The sequence below is a fragment of the Mobula birostris genome, chromosome 13 (assembly GCF_030028105.1).
Source record: "Mobula birostris isolate sMobBir1 chromosome 13, sMobBir1.hap1, whole genome shotgun sequence".
In the NCBI taxonomy this organism is placed as follows: Eukaryota; Metazoa; Chordata; class Chondrichthyes; order Myliobatiformes; family Myliobatidae; genus Mobula; species Mobula birostris.
In genome coordinates this window covers 104,685,548-104,703,685 of record NC_092382.1, presented here as the reverse complement: position 1 = coordinate 104,703,685, position 18,138 = coordinate 104,685,548, and the positions used below count along the sequence as shown (strand labels likewise).

The 18,138-nt window shown below is 45.7% G+C and overlaps 1 protein-coding gene across 1 annotated transcript in view; it reads right to left on the bottom strand.

Moving 5' to 3' along the window:
* Window positions 1-18,138, bottom strand: part of LOC140207263 (uncharacterized) — a 47,798-nt gene that overhangs the window by 8,945 nt on the left and 20,715 nt on the right. The window contains exons 4-5 of the mRNA XM_072275717.1: window positions 4,483-4,599; window positions 3,235-3,387 (exon numbers count right to left, since the gene is read on the bottom strand). Of these exons, the coding sequence (XP_072131818.1) occupies window positions 3,235-3,387; window positions 4,483-4,599 (270 nt within the window). The remainder of the gene's footprint in view (window positions 1-3,234; window positions 3,388-4,482; window positions 4,600-18,138) is intronic.

Sequence of the window (18,138 nt, the reverse complement as noted above, 5' to 3'; positions counted from 1 at the left end):
TTCTAGTCGGAACAACCTTCCTGCCGCTATACTATGTATTCATTTTAAAATAGTATGTATTTCAATAAGATCTCCTCTTATTCTTTTGAAACCCAGAGGGTGCATGGAGAGAAGGCAGGTACAGGGTTCTCAGTTGGACGATTAGCCATGATCATTCTGAATGGCGGTGCTGGTTCGAAGGGCCGAATGTCCTACTCCTGCACCTATTTTCTATGTTTCTATGTTTCACTCCTGTCATCCTTTTTTTCTTCACATAATTGAAGAATGTCTTGTGGTTTTCCTTTACCCTACTCGCCAAGGCCTTCTCATGCCCCCTTCTTGCTCTTCTCAGCCCCTTCTTAAGCTCCTTTCTTATTTCCCTATATTCCTCAATTGACCCATCTGATCCTTGCTTCCTCAACCACATGTATACTGCCTTCGTCCACCTGACTAGATTTTCCACCTCACTTGTCACCCATGGTTCCTCCACCCTACCATTCTTTATCTTCCTCACCGGGACAAATTTATCCCTAACATCCTGCAAGAGATCTCTAAACATCGACCACATGTCCATGGTACATTTCCGTCTACTCTACCCCATTCCACTCTCCCGTGATAAGACAGGAAACGAAACACATTTCAGCCCTATCTCACCGTGGTCAGACCCAGTCTGCTGCTCTTCTTCCCCGTCAGATCACACAACACAGAGGTCAGATACGCAAGAAGCTCCCTCCACACCATCCTATCACACACTCCCGGGTGAAAAACAGAGAGCCGTCTGCCCCATACCCTCCCACCATAAAATCCAGCGGTCAGGCATAGAGTTAAGCGACTCTCACAGTGTCCATTTGCACACTCCAGGGATCAGGCACAGTGTAGCTGCTTCAGCACCGTCTGATTACTGACACCTTGTGAAAGACATGGAGTGAAGCTCTCTTCCGCTCTCCCGTGACACACGAGCAGGATCTGAGACCCATCACAGACACCCGGAGTCAGTTATACAGCGTTGGTCTCCGCACGCCATTCAGTCACAGACTTCCTGATGGGTCGGACACACATTTGCGTTCCATCCGCAATGACCCGTCACACACTCTCGGGAACAGACGAAGAATGACACTCTTGTCTCACGGGCCCATCATACTCCCCCGGTGTCAGACACAGAGTTATGCTCCTTCCCCACTGTCCCGGGTTCAGCCTCAGACTGAAGCTTTCTCTTCACCACACTATCAGACACGCCTGGGTCAGACATGGAGTGAAGCTCCCTGCACACTGTCACATCACACAGTCCTGCGGGCACACACAGAGTCAACCTCCGCCCACACTACCCCGTTACACCCGCCCGTGATCAGATAGGAAATGAAATGCTCTCGGCACCACCCGACCGCATACCCCCGTGGTCAGACACAGTATGATGCTCCTTCTACCCCGTCACATCACACAGCACAGGGGTCAGAAAACTAGAGATGCTCCCTCTGCATCGTTCTATCTCACACCTCTGTTATCAGACACAGAGCGGAACACCATCCAGGCACGCGTCAATGTTCCCGCTGTCAGTCACACACATGACCTCCCTCCCAAACGCACTCATCCACCACCCCACCTCCGCTATTCCTTCCTATCACACGCACACCGTGTCACAGAGTCCAATGATACACACACGGGGTGAGACACAGATTCAAGCTCCCTGCATACGGTCAGATCACAGACTAAAACGGCCAGGCGCAAATGGAATCTCTCTCTCCACGGTCTCAGCACACACTCTAGGCGTCAGACGTGGAGTGAATCTCCCGTCCGCATTGTCACATCATACACTCCGGGAATCAGACACCGAGTTTAGTTCCCTCTACAAAGCCTCGTCACGTACTCCCTGCGTCAGAAACAGAGTGAATCTCTCTCTCATGGGCTTATCACACATTCCAGCGGTCAGACGTGGAGTGATGTTTCCTGCACACTGTCCAATTACACTCTTCCCGTGTCAGATTCTGGGTGTTACTCCTTCCCCACCGTTTCATTACACAGTCTCTGGGTGAGACACAGAGTGAAACTACCTCCCCTCGGCCGCTCATACACTCCTTGAGTAAGATATCAGAATATAGATCCTTCCCCAAAGTCCAATCTCACACAGCCTTGTTCAGACACACTCTGAATCTCTCTCTCTCCGCAACCCCATCACACACTCCAGGGGTTAGACACGGTAAGAAATTCCCTTAGCGCACACGACAAATGTCAGAGGGAGACTGATTCTCCCTCTACATCTTCTCAACACACCACAGAGCAAACTGTCTGGCAGTTGGCAGGGAAGCTGCCTCCTCACCGTCCCATCACACACTCCCGAGAATAACACAGTGCGAATCTCCCTCCTCACGCCCAATACCACACTCACGTGGTCAGACACAGAATGAATCTCCCTCTGCACGGCCACATTACACACCACCGAGTCTAACAAAGTGTGATTCTCCCTCCTTACGTTTCATCACACACTCCCTGGCAACTCTATCTGAACCGTCCCATCACACCCCCCTGTGTTCACACACAAAGCGAAGTTCCGCCCTCACCTCCCATGGCACACTCACGGGGTCAGACTACCTTCACAACATCCAATCACTCAATCCGATGTAACATAAAGTGACCTCCCCTCTGCACTGTCCCATCACACACTCCCAGAGTCAGACACATTCTCTCTCTCTCTCTCTCTCTCTCTCTCTCTCTCCCTCTCTCTCTCTCTCTCTCTCTCTCTCTCTCTCTCTCTCTCCCTCTCTCGCTCTCTCTCTCTCTGTCCGATCCCATCAGACACAGAGTGAACGCCCCTCTGCACCGTCCCCTCACACACTCCCGGATTCAGAGTGAAACTCTTTCTCCACGGTTCCATAATACCATTCAGGGGTCAAACATGGGGTGAAGCTCTCTGGGCCCTGTCCGATCACACAGTCCGCCTGTCAGACACAGAGTGCAGCTGGATCCACTGTCACATCAGAATTTCCCGGAGTCAGAAGTTGTAATGTTACGTCACACAATCCCGTGGTCAGACACAGAGGGAATCCACCTCCACACCGTCCCGTCACACTCTTCTGGGTTCAGTGACAGAGTGATACTTCCTCCACGCAGCACCATGACACACTCCCCCGTCAAACACAGAGGAAATCTCCTTCCACACCATCTCTTCACTACTCCCGATGTCAAGCACAGAGTGACGCTTCCTCTCCCTATGCCTCCCCTGTGACGAGGAGCGGGTTAAAGAGGAGGATGATGCCTCACCTCTTCTGCTGGTCAACAATTCACAGATTTGAGCCTTGGTTTCGTTCACAGCTTTGTACTTCGTTTCCATCTCGTTGATCTCGGACTGAAGAGTTGAGTTCAACTCATGGCAGTTTTGGTCGAGGGTGTTCTGAGACTGACGAATCTGTGATACTGAGAGAGATGGTGAAGGATGTTTAGCCTTTACAGTGACACGTGAGTCAGCATCACGTTACTGAGCGGGTCACAGAGAGTCTTGTGTCAGTGTCAAGTTGAAGGTGGTCACAGTGAGTGGCGTCGGCCTGTCGTGTCACGCTGAGGGGTATATTAATGTGTCGGTGAAGGTTATGTTGTTGTTCCAATGGGGGTCTCCGGCAATATCATGCGGGGCATATTCGAGTTGCTGTGAAGGACGTGGCGGTGCCACCGTGAAGGTGATTCTGTGCCCCGGCGAGAGTTGCTCCTGGCCGCAATGAAGTGTATCTCGATGTATCGGCGAGGGAAATGTCAGAGGGGCTTGGTGGTGTCATGGTGAGCATCTGTGCGATGGTGTGGGGTGTGCTGGTCTCACAGAGAGGGGTGTGTCTTTGGCATGGTCAAAGGCGTGTCATTTCCACGGTGGGTGTGACGGTGTCGGGCTAAAGTAATTTGGTAGCACGTTAACAGGTTTGCTTGTGTCAGAATGAAGTGTGGGTAATTGCCTCAGTGAGCGGTGCATCGCTATTTTCGGCGATACTGCCTCGGTAAGGTTTGTTACATTGGCATCTGAGTCTTTGTCACGAGGCGGTGCTGAGCGGATCACCTTAAGGAATGTGATGTTGTCACGATGAAGAGCGTGTCGGTGTCATTGTGAGATATGTTTCGGTGTCGCCTTGAGCAGTTTATCATTGACACGGTCAAAGGCTTGTCGATGTTACAGTGAGGGGTTGGTTGCGGTCAGTGTGACTGCCATGTGTGTATCACGGCGATGTTCACGTCCTTGTCGTAGTTAGGAGTCTATCTGTGTCTCGTTGAAGGTCGTGACCGTGCTACGGTGACAGCATTGTTCATGTTATGGTGAATGGCCTGTCAGTGTCAGGATGAGTCTTGATTGTGTTACGGTGAAGGCCGTGTCCTTATCACGGTTAGAGGCTTGTCTGTTTTATGGTGGTAGGTTTTAATCCGTGTTACGGTCAGAGGGGTGTCCGTGTCACTGTGGTGTTTTGCAATAACAGTTTGTTCCACTCTCTTTATTTATGGTTTGCCTCCACCGGAGACCGTTCCACTCACCATGGATCGAGAATGCTGTCACTGTCACGATGAGTGCGAACGTAACTAGGCAGAGTAGGCAGATCAGACAGTGCAGTCTCTTTCCGATCTTCAGTTTCGACTCCTGATCATGCGCACCTGTGCAGCGACCACAGGACCATAAGACCAAAAGATATAGGAGCAGAAATAGGCTATTCGGCCATCGAGTCTGCTCGGCCATTCAATCATGGGCAGATCTCATTCTTCCAGTCATCCTCTCTCCCCTGCCTTCTCCCAGTACCCTTTGAAACGCTGGCTAATCAAGAGCCTATCTATCTCTGCCTGAAATGCATCCAATGACTTGGCTCCACAGCCACTTGTGGCACCAAATTCCACAGATTTCTCACTCTCTGACTGAAGTAATTTCCCCACAACTCAGTTCTAAAAGGACGTCCTTCAATCCTGAAGTCGTGCCTTCTTGTCCTAGAATCCCCTACCATGGGAAATAAAATGTCCATGTCTAACCTGTTGAGGCTTTTGAGCATTCGGAAAGTTTCTATGAGATCGCCTCTCATTCTCCTGATCACCGGGAAATACAGCCCAAGAGCTGCCCGATGTTCTTCATACAGCAACCCTTTCATTCCGGGAGTCATTCTCGTGAATATTCTCTGAACCCTGTCTTATGTCAGTTTATCCCAGGAGCTCAAATCACCACACACTACTCTAAGTGTGTCTCACGAGTGCCTTTTGCTGCCTCAACATCACATCCCTGCTCTTCTATTCTATAGCTCTATAAATGAATGTCAACACTTATAAACATATATAAACATATAACGATTACAGCAGGGAAACAGGCCATCTCGGCCCTTCTAGTCCATGCCGAACTCTTACTCTCACCTAGTCCACCGACCTGCACTCAGCCCATAACCTTCATTTATTTCCTGTCCATATATCTATCCAATTTAACTTTAAATGACAACATCGAACCTGCCTCGACAATTTTTTTCTGGAAGCTCTTTCCACACAGCTACCACCCTCTGAGTAAAGAACCCCCCCCCCCGCCCCTAAACTTTCGTCCTTTAACTCTCAGTTCATGTCCTCTTATGGAAAAGCCTATCCACGTCAACTCTATCTATCCCCCTCATAATCTTAAATACCTATATGAAGTCAGCCCACAACCTTCTACGTTCCAAAGAATAAATACCTAACTTGTTCAACCTTTCTCATTAACTAGAAGATGGAAACCTAGGCCGCATTTTAGTGAAACTCCTCTGTATTCTCTCAATTCTATTGACATCTTTCCGATATTTCGGTGACCAGAACTGTACACAATACTCCAAATTTGCCCTTACCAATGCCATATACAATTTCACCATTACATCCCAACTCGTATACTCAGTGCTCTAATTTATAAAGGCCAGCATACCAAAACTTTCTTCACCACCCTATCCACATGAGATTCCACCTTCAGGGAACTATGCGCCATTATTCTTAGATCCCTCTGTTCTACTGCATTCTTCAGTGCCCTACTATTTACCATGTTTGTCTTATTTTGATTAGTCCTACCAAAATGTAGCACCTCACATTTATCAGCATTAAACTGCATCTGCCATCTTTCAGTCCACTCTTCTAAGTGGTCTAAATCTCTCTGCAAGCTTTGAAAACCTACTTCATTATCCACAACTCCACCTATCTTAGTATCATCTGCATACTTACTAATCCAATTTACCACTCCATCATCCACATCATTAATATATAAATGACAAACAACATTGGACCCAGTACAGATCCCGGAGGCACACCACTAGTCACCGGCCTCCAATCTGGCTCACAGTTATCCACCACTACACTCTGGTGTCTCTCATCCAGCCACTGCTGAATCCATTTTACTACTTCAATATTAATACCTAACGATTGAACCTTCCTAACCAACCTTCTGTGTGGGACCTTGTCAAAGGCTTTACTGAAGTCCATATAGACAACATTCACCGCTTTACCCTCGTCAATATTCCCAGTAACCTCTTCAAAAAATTCAATAGGATTTGTCAAACGTGACCTTCCACGCACAAATCCATGTTGACTGTTCCTAATCAGACCCTGTCTATCCAGATAATTATATATACCATCTCTAAGAATACTTTCCATCAATTTACCCACCACTGACGTCAAACTCAGAGGCCGATAATTGCTAGGTTTACTCTTAGAACCCTTTTTAAGCAATGGAACAACATGAGCAATATGTCAATCCTCCGGCGCCATTCCCGTTTCTAATGACATTTGTAATATTTCTGTCAGAGCCCCTGCTATTTCCACACTAACTTTCCTCAATGTCCTAGGGAATATCCTGTCAGGACCAGGAGACTTATCCACTTTTATATTCCTTAAAAGCGCCAATACTGCCTCTTCTTTAATCATCATAGTTTCCATAACTTCCCTACCTGTTTCCCTTATCTTACACGATTCAGTATCCTTCTCCTTAGTGAATACCGAAGAAAAGAAGTTGTCCAGAATCTCCCCCATCTCTTTTGGTTCCACACATAGCTGTCCACTCTGATTCTCTAAGGGACCAATATTATCCCTCACTATCCTTTTGCTATTAATATATCTGTAGAAACCCTTCGGATTTATTTTCACCTTACTTGCCAAAGCAATCTCATATCTTCTTTTAGCTTTTCTAATTTCTTTAAGTTTCTTTTTACATTCTTTATATTCCTCAAGCACCTCATTTACTCCATGCTGCCTATATTTATTGTAGATATCTCTCTTTTTCCGAACCGAGTTTCCAATATCCCTTGAAAACCATGGCTCTCTCAAACTGCTCCCTTTCCTTTCAACCTAACAGGAACATAAAGATCCTGTACCCTCAAAATTTCAACTTTAAATGTCCTTCATTTAGCTGTTATATCCTTCCCACAAAACAAATTGTCCCAATCCACTGCTTCTAAATCCTATCTCATCTCCTCAAAGTTAGACTTTCTCCAATCAAAAATCTGAACCCTGGGCCCAGTCCAATCCTTCTCTATAATCACATTGAAACCAAAGGTCTTGTGATCACTGGACCCGAAGTGCTCTCCAACAGATACACCCGTCACCTGCCCTATCTCATTCCCTAACAGGATATCCAACACTGCCCCTTCCCTAATTGGTACCTCTATGTATCGCTGCAAAAAACTATCTTGCACACATTTTACAAACTCCAAACCATCCAGCCCTTTTACAGAATGGGCTTCCCAGTCAATGTGTGGACAATTGCAATCTCCCACAATCACAACCTTGTGCTGACAACAAATATCTGCCATCTCCTTACAAATTTGCTCCTCCAAGTCTCGCTCTCCATTGGGTGGTCTATAATACACCTAATTTATTTCGCTTTCTTCACCACCGACTGAATCTGAAGGTGGCTAATGTAACTCCACTTTTTAAAAAAGGAGGGAGAGAGAAACCGGGGAATTATAGACCGGTTAGCCTAACGTCGGTGGTGGGGAAACTGCTGGAGTCAGTTATCAAGGATGTGATAACAGCACATTTGGAAAGCGGTGAAATGATCGGACAAAGTCAGCATGGATTTGTGAAAGGAAAATCATGTCTGACGAATCTCATAGAATTTTTTGAGGATGTAACTAGTAGAGTGGATAGGGGAGAACCAGTGGATGTGGTATATTTGGATTTTCAAAAGGCTTTTGACAAGGTCCCACATAGGAGATGAGTGTGCAAACTTAAAGCACACGGTATTGGGGGTAAGGTATTGGTGTGGGTGGAGAATTGGTTAGCAGACAGAAAGCAAAGAGTGGGAATAAACGGGACCTTTTCAGAATGGCAGGCGGTGACTAGTGGGGTACCGTAACGCTCAGTGCTGGGACCCCAGTTGTTTACAATATATATTAATGACTTGGATGAGGGAGTTAAATGCAGCATCTCCAAGTTTGAAGATGACACGAAGCTGGGTGGCAGTGTTAGCTGTGAGGAGGATGCTAAGAGGATGCAGGGTGACTTGGATAGGTTGGGTGAGTGGGCAAATTCATGGCAGATGCAATTTAATGTGGATAAATGTGAAGTTATCCACTTTGGTGGCAAAAATAGGAAAACAGATTATTCTCTGAATGGTGGCCGATTAGGAAAAGGGGAGGTGCAACGAGACCTGGGTGTCATTATACACCAGTCATTGAAAGTGGGCATGTAGGTACAGTAGGCGGTGAAAAAGGCGAATGGTATGCTGGCATTTATAGCGAGAGGATTCGAATACAGGAGCAGGGAGGTACTACTGCAGTTGTACAAGGCCTTGGTGAGACCACACCTGGAGTATTGTGTGCTGTTTTGGTCCCCTAATCTGAGGAAAGACATCCTTGCCATAGAGGGAGTACAAAGAAGGTTCACCAGATTGATTCCTGGGATGGCAGGACTTTCATATGAAGAAAGACTGGATGAACTGGGCTTGTACTCGTTGGAATTTAGAAGATTGAGGGGGGATCTGATTGAAACGTATAAGATCCTAAAGGGATTGGACAGGCTAGATGCAGGAAGATTGTTCCCGATGTTGGGAAAGTCCAGAACGAGGGGCCACAGTTTGAGGGCAGAGAGGAAGCCTTTTAGGACCGAAATTAGGAAAAAACTTCTTCACACAGAGAGTGGTGAATCTGTGGAATTCTCTGCCACAGGAAACAGTTGAGGCCAGTTCATTGGCTATATTTAAGAGGGAGTTAGATATGGCCCTTGTGGCTACGGGGGTCAGGGGGTATGGAGGGAAGGCTGGGGCGGGGTTCTGAGTTGGATGATCAGCCATGATCATAATAAATGGCTGTGCAGGCTCGAAGGGCCGAATGGCCTACTCCTGCACCTATTTTCTATGTTTCTATGTTTCTATGAAGGACTCAGAGTTTATTATTTTTCACAGCTGTGTTATTATTTGCCTGCTTTGTTCTTTTCTTCAAACATTGGATACATGACGGGCTAAGCTCTTCCGTTTCTCCAACTGTATCTGTGACTGATCTATGTCGCATTGAGATTTTTTTTGCCAGTTCTCGACATGATCCACAACACCGCCCATCTTCGTATCTGATACAACTCACGAATGCACCCATCTACAATTTCATTAAGATCATTTTTATACATCACAGACAGGAGGTTGAATGAACTTCCAGAGAGGTGTTCGAGGCAGATGAGTTAGCAATTTGAAAATATTGGGCGAATGACACCTGACGCTTGCAGAATGGTGTCACTACGGCGAACTCTGACCTGCTAACCAACTCTCCACCCACACCAATACCTTATCCCCAATACCGTGTGCTTTAAGTTTGCACACTAATCTCCTGTGTGGGACCTTGTCAAAAGCCTTCTGAAAATCCAAATATACCACATCCACTGGTTCTCCCCTATCCACTCTACTAGTTACATCCTCAAAAAATTCTATGAGATTCGTCAGACATGATTTTCCTTTCACAAGTCCATGCTGACTTTGTCCGATCATTTCACCGCTTTCCAAATGTGCTGTTATCACATCCTTGATAACTGACTCCAGCAGTTTCTCCACCACTGACGTTAGGCTAACCGGTCTATAATTCCCCGGTTTCTCTCTCCCTCCTTTTTTAAAAAGTGGAGTTACATTAGCCACCCTCCAATCCTCAGGAACTAGTCCAGAATCTAACGAGTTTTGAAAAATTATCACTAATGCATCCACTATTTCTTGGGCTACTTCCTTAAGCACCCTGGGATGCAGACCATCTGGCCCTGGGGATTTATCTGCCTTCAATCCCTTCAATTTACCTAACACCACTTCCCTACTAACATGTATTTCGCTCAGTTCCTCCATCTCACTGGACCCTCTGTCCCCTACTATTTCTGGAAGATTATTTATGTCCTCCTTAGTGAAGACAGAACCAAAGTAATTATTCAATTGGTCTGCCATGTCCTTGCTCCCCTTAATCAATTCACCTGTTTCTGTCTGCAGGGGACCTACATTTGTCTTTACCCGTCTTTTCCTTTTTACATATCTATAAAAGCATTTACAGTCCGTTTTTATGTTTCCTGCCAGTTTTCTCTCATAATCTTTTTTCCCCTTCCTAATTAAGCCCTTTGTCCTCCTCTGCTGAACTCTGAATTTCTCCCAGTCCTCAGGTGAGCCACTTTCTCTGGCTAATTTGTATGCTTCTTCTTTGGAATTGATACTATCCGTAATTTCTTTTGTCAGCCACGGGTGCACTACCTTCCTTGATTTATTCTTTTGCCAAACTGGGATGAATAATTGTTGTAGTTCATCCATGCAACCTTTAAATGCTTGCCATTGCATACCCACCGTCAATCCTTTAAGTGTCATTTGCCAGTCTATCTTAGCTAATTCACGTCTCATACCTTCAAAGTTACCCCTGTTTAAGTTCAGAACCTTTGTTTCTGAATTAACTATGTCACTCTCCATCTTAATAAAGAATTCCACCATATTATGGTCACTCTTACCCAAGGGGCCTCTCACGACAAGATTGCTAATTAACCCTTCCTCATTGCTCAAAACCCAGTCCAGAATAGCCTGCTCTCTAGTTGGTTCCTCGACATGTTGGTTGAAAAAACCATCCCGCATACATTCCAAGAAATCCTCTTCCTCAGCACCTTTACCAATTTGGTTCACCCAATCTACATGTAGATTGAAGTCACCCATTATAACTGCTGTTCCTTTATTGCACACATTTCTAATTTCCTGTTTAATACCATCTCCGACCTCACTACTACGGTTAGGTGGCCTGTAAACAACTCCCACCAGCGTCTTCTGCCCCTTAGTGTTACGCAGCTCTACCCATATCGATTCCACATCTTCCCGGCTTATGTCCTTCCTTTCTATTGCGTTAATCTCTTCTTTAACCAGCAACGCCACCCCACCTCCCCTTCCTTCATGTCTATCCCTCCTGAATATTGAATATCCCTGTACGTTGAGCTCCCATCCCTGGTCACCCTGGAGCCATGTCTCTGTGATCTCAACTATATCATAATCATTAATAACAAGCTGCACTTTCAATTCATCCACTTTATTACGAATGCTCCTTGCATTGACACACAAAGCCTTCAGGCGCTCTTTTACAACTCTCTTAGCCCTTATACAATTATGCTGAAAAGTGGCCCTTTTTAATGCTTGCCCTGGATTTGTCGGCCTGCCACCTGTACTTTTCTCCGTAGTACTTTTTGTTTCTACCCTCACGTTACACCCCTCTGTCTCTCTGCACTGGTTCCCATCCCCCTGTAGTGAACTAACCTCCTCTCGCCTTGCCTCTTTAATTTGATTCCCACCCTGACAAATACCCTGACAAATCAGATACCTATCAATCTCCTCCTGAAACACCCTCCATGATCGGACCTCCACAGCTGTTTGTGGCAACGGATTCCATAGGTCCAGGACCCTGTGGCTAAAACATTTCTCCTCATCGTTGTTTTAAATGGATATGCTCTTATCCTAAGACTGCGGCCTCTTGTCCTGGACTCACCCACCAAGGGAAACAGCCTTTCCACATCTACTCTGTCCAACCCTTTCAACATTCGAAATGTTTCTATGATAACGTCACTCATTCTTCTGTACGCTGATGAATACAGTACAAGAGCCGACACAAGTTCCTCCTATCTTAGCCCCTGCATTCCAGGAATAATCCTGGTGAATCTTTCCTGAACCCTCTCCAACATCAGTACATCCCTTCTAAGATAGGGGGCGCAAGACTGCACACAGTTTTCCAAATGAGGTCACACCAGTGCCCCATAGAGACTCAGCAACACCTCCTTTCTCTTACGCATTATTTCTCTTGAAATGAATGCTAATGTAGCATTTGCTTTCCTCACAGCCGATCCAAGCTGGTGGGTAACCTTTACGGTATCCTGCACGAGGACCCCCCCCCCCCAAGTCCCTTTGCACTTTTTGAATTTTCTCCCCATCTAAACAATAATCCGCCCGATTATTTCTTCTTCCAAAATGTACAGCCGTACACTTCTGTGGAAGAAAATATCAAGGCCTTACATTGTAATGGGCATTGAGGGAGCTAATGATTTGTTTTAAAATGTGAATTCGAAGTTTACAATCATTTATCTGTAACCAATGTACTCTGTGTGACTGAACTGTGCCTCGCAACCGAGATATAAAAATAATTGCATCTGTACTTCCTTGTTCTGAGAATTTTTATGTGTCCGCGGTTGAGCCAGCTGGCCTGAGAACTAACACTTCAGTCAAATGTGTAGCTGCTCAGGCACATATTTCTGCTACTTTGCTATTCGGTAGCGTTCTCTGAAAATGCTAGACAAAAGTTCAAATAAGGAATTATCTGACCATACAATGTCCTGAAGCACGTGACCTTTACTTCTGTAAAAAAAAAATTCCACACAAGTGTCTCTTGTCACGTACCGTTGATGTATAAATATCACTGAGTTTTCTTGTCTGAGGGAGCTCCAGGATCCCGATTTTAGGGGCTGTGCTCCCCATGATATCATGTGACAAATAAAGAATTTTCTACGGCTCTCTCACTCCGGGTCCGAGCATCGTTTGTCCGCGACAATTTCCTGACATTGTATCTCATCTGCCAGTATTTTTTTTTGCCCACTCTCCAAAACTGACCATGTCCCTGTGCAACTTTTCCGTTTGTTCAACACTTCCTGCTCCTCCACATATCATGGTGTCATCCGTAAAATAGACACACCTCCGAATATTATTACCACCACACACATATAACCATATAACCATATATCAGTTACAGCACGGAAAGAGGCCATCTCGGCCCTTCTAGACCATGCCGAACGCTTACTCTCACCTAGTCTCACCAACCTGCACTCAGCTCATAACCTTCCATTCCTTTTCTGTCCATATACCTATCCAATTTTTCTTTAAATGACAATATCGAACCAGCCTCAACCACTGCTACTGGAAGCTCGTTCCACACAGCCACCACTCTCTGTGTAAAAACGTTCCTCCTCCTGTTACCCCTGAACTTTTGCCCCCTAACTCTCAAGTCATGTCTGCTTGTTTGAATCTCCCCTACTCTCCTACACAACGCTTCTATTTGTGACTTTGTATGAACTTTAACATTATTTATTTTCACCCCCGCTCCACTATCTGCTCTGACACTCTGGTTCCCATCTCCCGGCGAATCTAATTTAAACCCTCCCCAATAGCACTATCAAACCTCCCTGCAAGGATATTGGTCCCTTTGTAGTTTAGGTGTAACCCATCTCTCTTGTACAGATCCCACCTGCCCCAGAAGAGGTCCCAATGATACTGAACTCTGAAACTCTGCCCCCTACACTACTACCTCAGCCACTTGTTAATCTGCAATAGCATCCTATTCTTTCCCCCACTGTCACGTAGCACAGGTAGCAATCCTGAGATTACCACCCTTGAGGTCCCGCATTTTAAATTCCTACCAAGCTCTCTATACTCACTCTTCAGGATCTCCTCTCTCTTTCTTCCTACGTCATTGGTACCGATGTGCACCATGACATGTGGCAGTTCACCCTCCCACTTTAGAATGCTGTGCACGCGATCAGAGACATCCCTGACCCTGGCACCCGGGAGGCAGCAAACTATCCGGGAGTCTCTGTCACGACCACAGAACCGCCCTTCTGTACCTATAACTATCGCGTCCCCTATCACTACCGCTCTCATCTTGTTCAACCCTCCCTTCTGCACTGCAGAACCAGACTCAGTGCCAGAGATCCGGCTGCCTCAGCTTGTCCCAGGTAAGCCATCCCCCGCAACAGTATCCAACTCGGTATACTTGTTGTAGGAATTTCATCCAATTCTGCTCTACCGTCCTTCCATCTAGCTTACTTTTCCATTCGACTTGGGCCACTTCATCACTCATACCACTGTAATTTCCTTTGTTCCACTGAAATATTGTTACACCTGGCACCAACTTCTCCTTTTCAAATTTGAAACTGAACTTAATCGCCTCAGGTTCATTACACAGCACCCAATCCAAAACAGCCGATCCCCTGGTGGGCGTATGGACATGTTGCTCCAAAACGCCATCCCCTGGGCATTCTATAATCTCCCTTTCCTGAGATCGAGTACCTTCCTGACTCTCCCAATCCACTTTCATATTAAAATTCCACATAATTATCTTGACAATTTCCTTCTGTCACGCTTTTTGTATTTCCAGCTCTAACTGGTAGTCCACATCCCGGCTGTTGTTTCGAGGCATGCATATAACTGTTGCTGTTAGTGTCTTTTTATCCTTGCCATTTCTTAACTTCACAAAGAAGTTGAAAAGCAGGACCTCAAAGGTAGGAATCTCGGGAATATTCCCTGTGCCACGTGACAGTGAGTATAGGAATTGAATGAGGTGGAGGATAAATGAGTGGCTGAGAGATTGGAGGAGGGGGGCAGGGATTTAGACTTCTGGATCACTAGGACTTCTTCTGGGGCACATGTGACCTGTACAAAAATGAGGAGTTGCACTTGAATCCGAGGTGGATCAATATCCTGGCGGAAAGATTTGCTAAGCTACTGGGGAGATTTTACACTAGAATTGCTAGGGGTTGGGAACCAAACTGAAGAGATGGAGGAAAGGGATTTTGACTCACAAACAGAGAAAGCTTGGAGACAGTGCGAAAGGGGAGGATAGGCAGATGATGGAGAAGGTATGCGCCCTGACTGATGGCTTGAGATGTGTTGAAATTAATACGAGGAACATTATGAATAAAGCGGATGAGCTCAGAGCATGGATCAGCACTTGGAGCTACGATGTTGTGGCCATTACATAAATTTGCGGAGTGCAGAGCCAGGAATAGCTACTTCAAGTGCGAGCTTTAAATGTTTCAGAAAGGATAGAGAGGGAGGAAAAAGAGGTGGGTGTTGATCAGAGATAGTGTTACGGCTGTGGAAAAGGAGGAAGTCATGGAGGGGTTGTCTACGGAGTCTCTGTGGGTGGAGGTTAGAAACAGGAAGGGGTCAATAACTCCACTGGGTATTTTTTATAGACTACACAATAGTAACAGGGACATCGAGGAGCAGATAGGGAGACAAATTCTGGAAAGGAGTAATAAAAACAGGGTTGCTGTGGTAGGAGGTTTTAATTTCCCAAATAATGATCGGCATCCCCCGAGGGTGAGGGGTTCAGGTGGGGTAGAGTTTGTTAGGTGTGTTCAAGAGGGTTTCTTGACACAATATGCAGATAAGCCTACAAAAGGAGAGGCTGTACTTGATCTGGTATTGGGAAATGAACCTGGTCAGGTGTCAGGTCTCTCAGTGGGAGAACATTTTGTAGATAGTGATCACAATTCTCCCTTCTTTACCATAGCATTAGGGAAGGATAGGAACAGACAAGTTAGGCAACCGTTTAATTGGAGTAAGGGGAAATATGAGGCTATTAGGTAGGAAGTTGGAAGATAAATTGGAAACAGGTTTTCTCGGGGAAATGTACGGAAGAAATGTGGCAAATGTTCAGGGAATATATGCGTGGGGTTCTGAGTACGTACGTTCCAATGAGACATGGGAAGGATGGTAGGGTATAAGATCCGTGGAAAAGAAGGGCGGTATTAAATCTCGTCAAGAAGAAAAGAAGAGCTTACAAAAGATTCAAAAAACTTGGCAATTATTTTTATAAATGACCTCGATGAGGAAGTGGAGGGATGAGTTAGTAAATTTGCTGAGACACAAAGGTTGGTGGTGTTGTGGATAGTGTGGAAGGCTGTCAGAGTTTAAAACGGGACATTGATAGAATGTAAAATTGGGCTATAAGTGGCAAATGGAGTTTAACCTAGATAAGTGTGAGGTGGTTTATTCTGTTAGGCCAAATATGATGGCAGAATATAGCATTCATGTAAGACTCTTGGCACTGTGGAGGATCAGACGGATTTTGAGGTCCGAGTCCATAGGACACTCAAAGCTGCTCCGCAAGTTGACTCCATGGTTAAAAGCGCATAAAGTGTATTGGCCTTCATCAATCGTGGGGCTGAGTTTAAGAGCCGAGAGTTAAAGTTGCAGCTATGTAGGGTCTTGGTCAACCGTACTTGTAGTACTGTGCTCAGTTCTGGTCACTTCACTCGAGGAAGGATGTGGAAACCACAGAAACGGTGAAGAGAGGATTTACAAGGATGTTGCATGAACTGCGGAGCATGCCTTATGAGAATAGGTTGAGAGAATTGGCCTTTTCTCCTTGGAGCGACGGAGGACGAGAGGTGACCTGATAGAGGTGTACAAGACAATGAGAGGCATTGATCGTGTGGATTGTCAGAAGCTTTTCCACGGGCTGAAATGGCAGCCACGACAGGGCATAGTTTTGAAGTGCTTGGAAGCAGGTACAGAGGAGATCTCAGGGGTAAGTTTTTTTTTTTTTTCTCCTTTTTTTTTACACAGAGACTGGTGAGTAGGTGGAATAGGCTGCCGGTGGCTGTAGTGGATACGGAAACGATTGTTTTGTTTTTTAAGAGACTCACAGTTGGCTACTTCAAGCTTGGAAAACTGGTGTATAAAGGCTGTAATTAATCTAGTCAAGAAGAGAAGAAATGTTGACAGAAGGATTAGAGAGCCAGGGAATGTTAGACACCTAAAAATTATAAGGCTAACTGGAAGCAGCTTAAGAAGGTAATTAGGAGAGCCAGAACGGAAGATGGGAAGGCCTGGGTGGGCAGGATTACGGAAAATCCCAAGGCATTCTACAAGTATGTGAACAGCAAGAAGATAAGACTTGAAAGTATAAGACCTATCAATTGTGACAGTGTGAAAGTGTATATGGAATCGGAGGAAACAGCAGAGGTACTTAATGAATACTTTACTTCAGCATTCACTATGGAAAAGCATCTTGGTGATTGTTGTGATGAGTTGTAGAGGACTGAAAAGCTTGAGCATGTAGATATTAAGAAAGAGGGTGTGCTGGAGCGACGAAATTACTAGGCTTACCTATAGCCCTCTATTTTACTAAACATCATGTACCGATCCAGAAGTCTCTTAAAAGACCCTATCGCATCTGCCTCCACCACTCTATAAGTAAAAACCTTACCCCTGCCATCTCCTCTGTACCTACTATCCAGTACCTTAAGCCTGCGTCCTCTTGTGGCAACCATTTCAGCACTGTGAAAAAAAAATACCCTGACTATCCATATGATCATTCCCTCTCATAATCTTATACATCTCTATCAGGTCACCTCTCATCCTCCGTCGCTCCAAGGAGAAAAGGCCGAGCTCACTCAACTTATTCTCATAAGGCATGCTCCCCAATCCAGGCCACATCCTTGTAAATCTCCTCTGCACCCCTTCTGTGGCTTCCTATCCTTCCTGTAGTGAAGCGACCAGAACTGAGCACAGTACACAAGGTGTGGTCTGACCAGTGCCCTTTATAGCTGCAATATTACCACTCGGCTCCCAAATTTAATTCCACGATTGTTGAAGGCTAATACACCGTACGCCTTATTAACCACAGAGTCAACCTACACAGGTTTTGAGTGTCCGATTGACTCGGACCCCAAGATCCCTCCGATCCGCCATACTGCCAAGAGTCTAAACATTAATGTTATATTCTGCCGTGATATTTGACCTACCAAAAGGAACCATCTCACACTTATCTATGTTAAACTCCATCTGCCACTTCTCAACCCAGTTTGGCATCCCATCAATGTCCCGTCGTAACTTCTGAATCTCCCTCCACACCGTCCCATTTCTTACTCCAGTGTTCAGACACAGAGTGAAGTTCCGTCCACACCGTTCCATCACACACTCCCGGGGTCAGACACAGAGTGAATCTC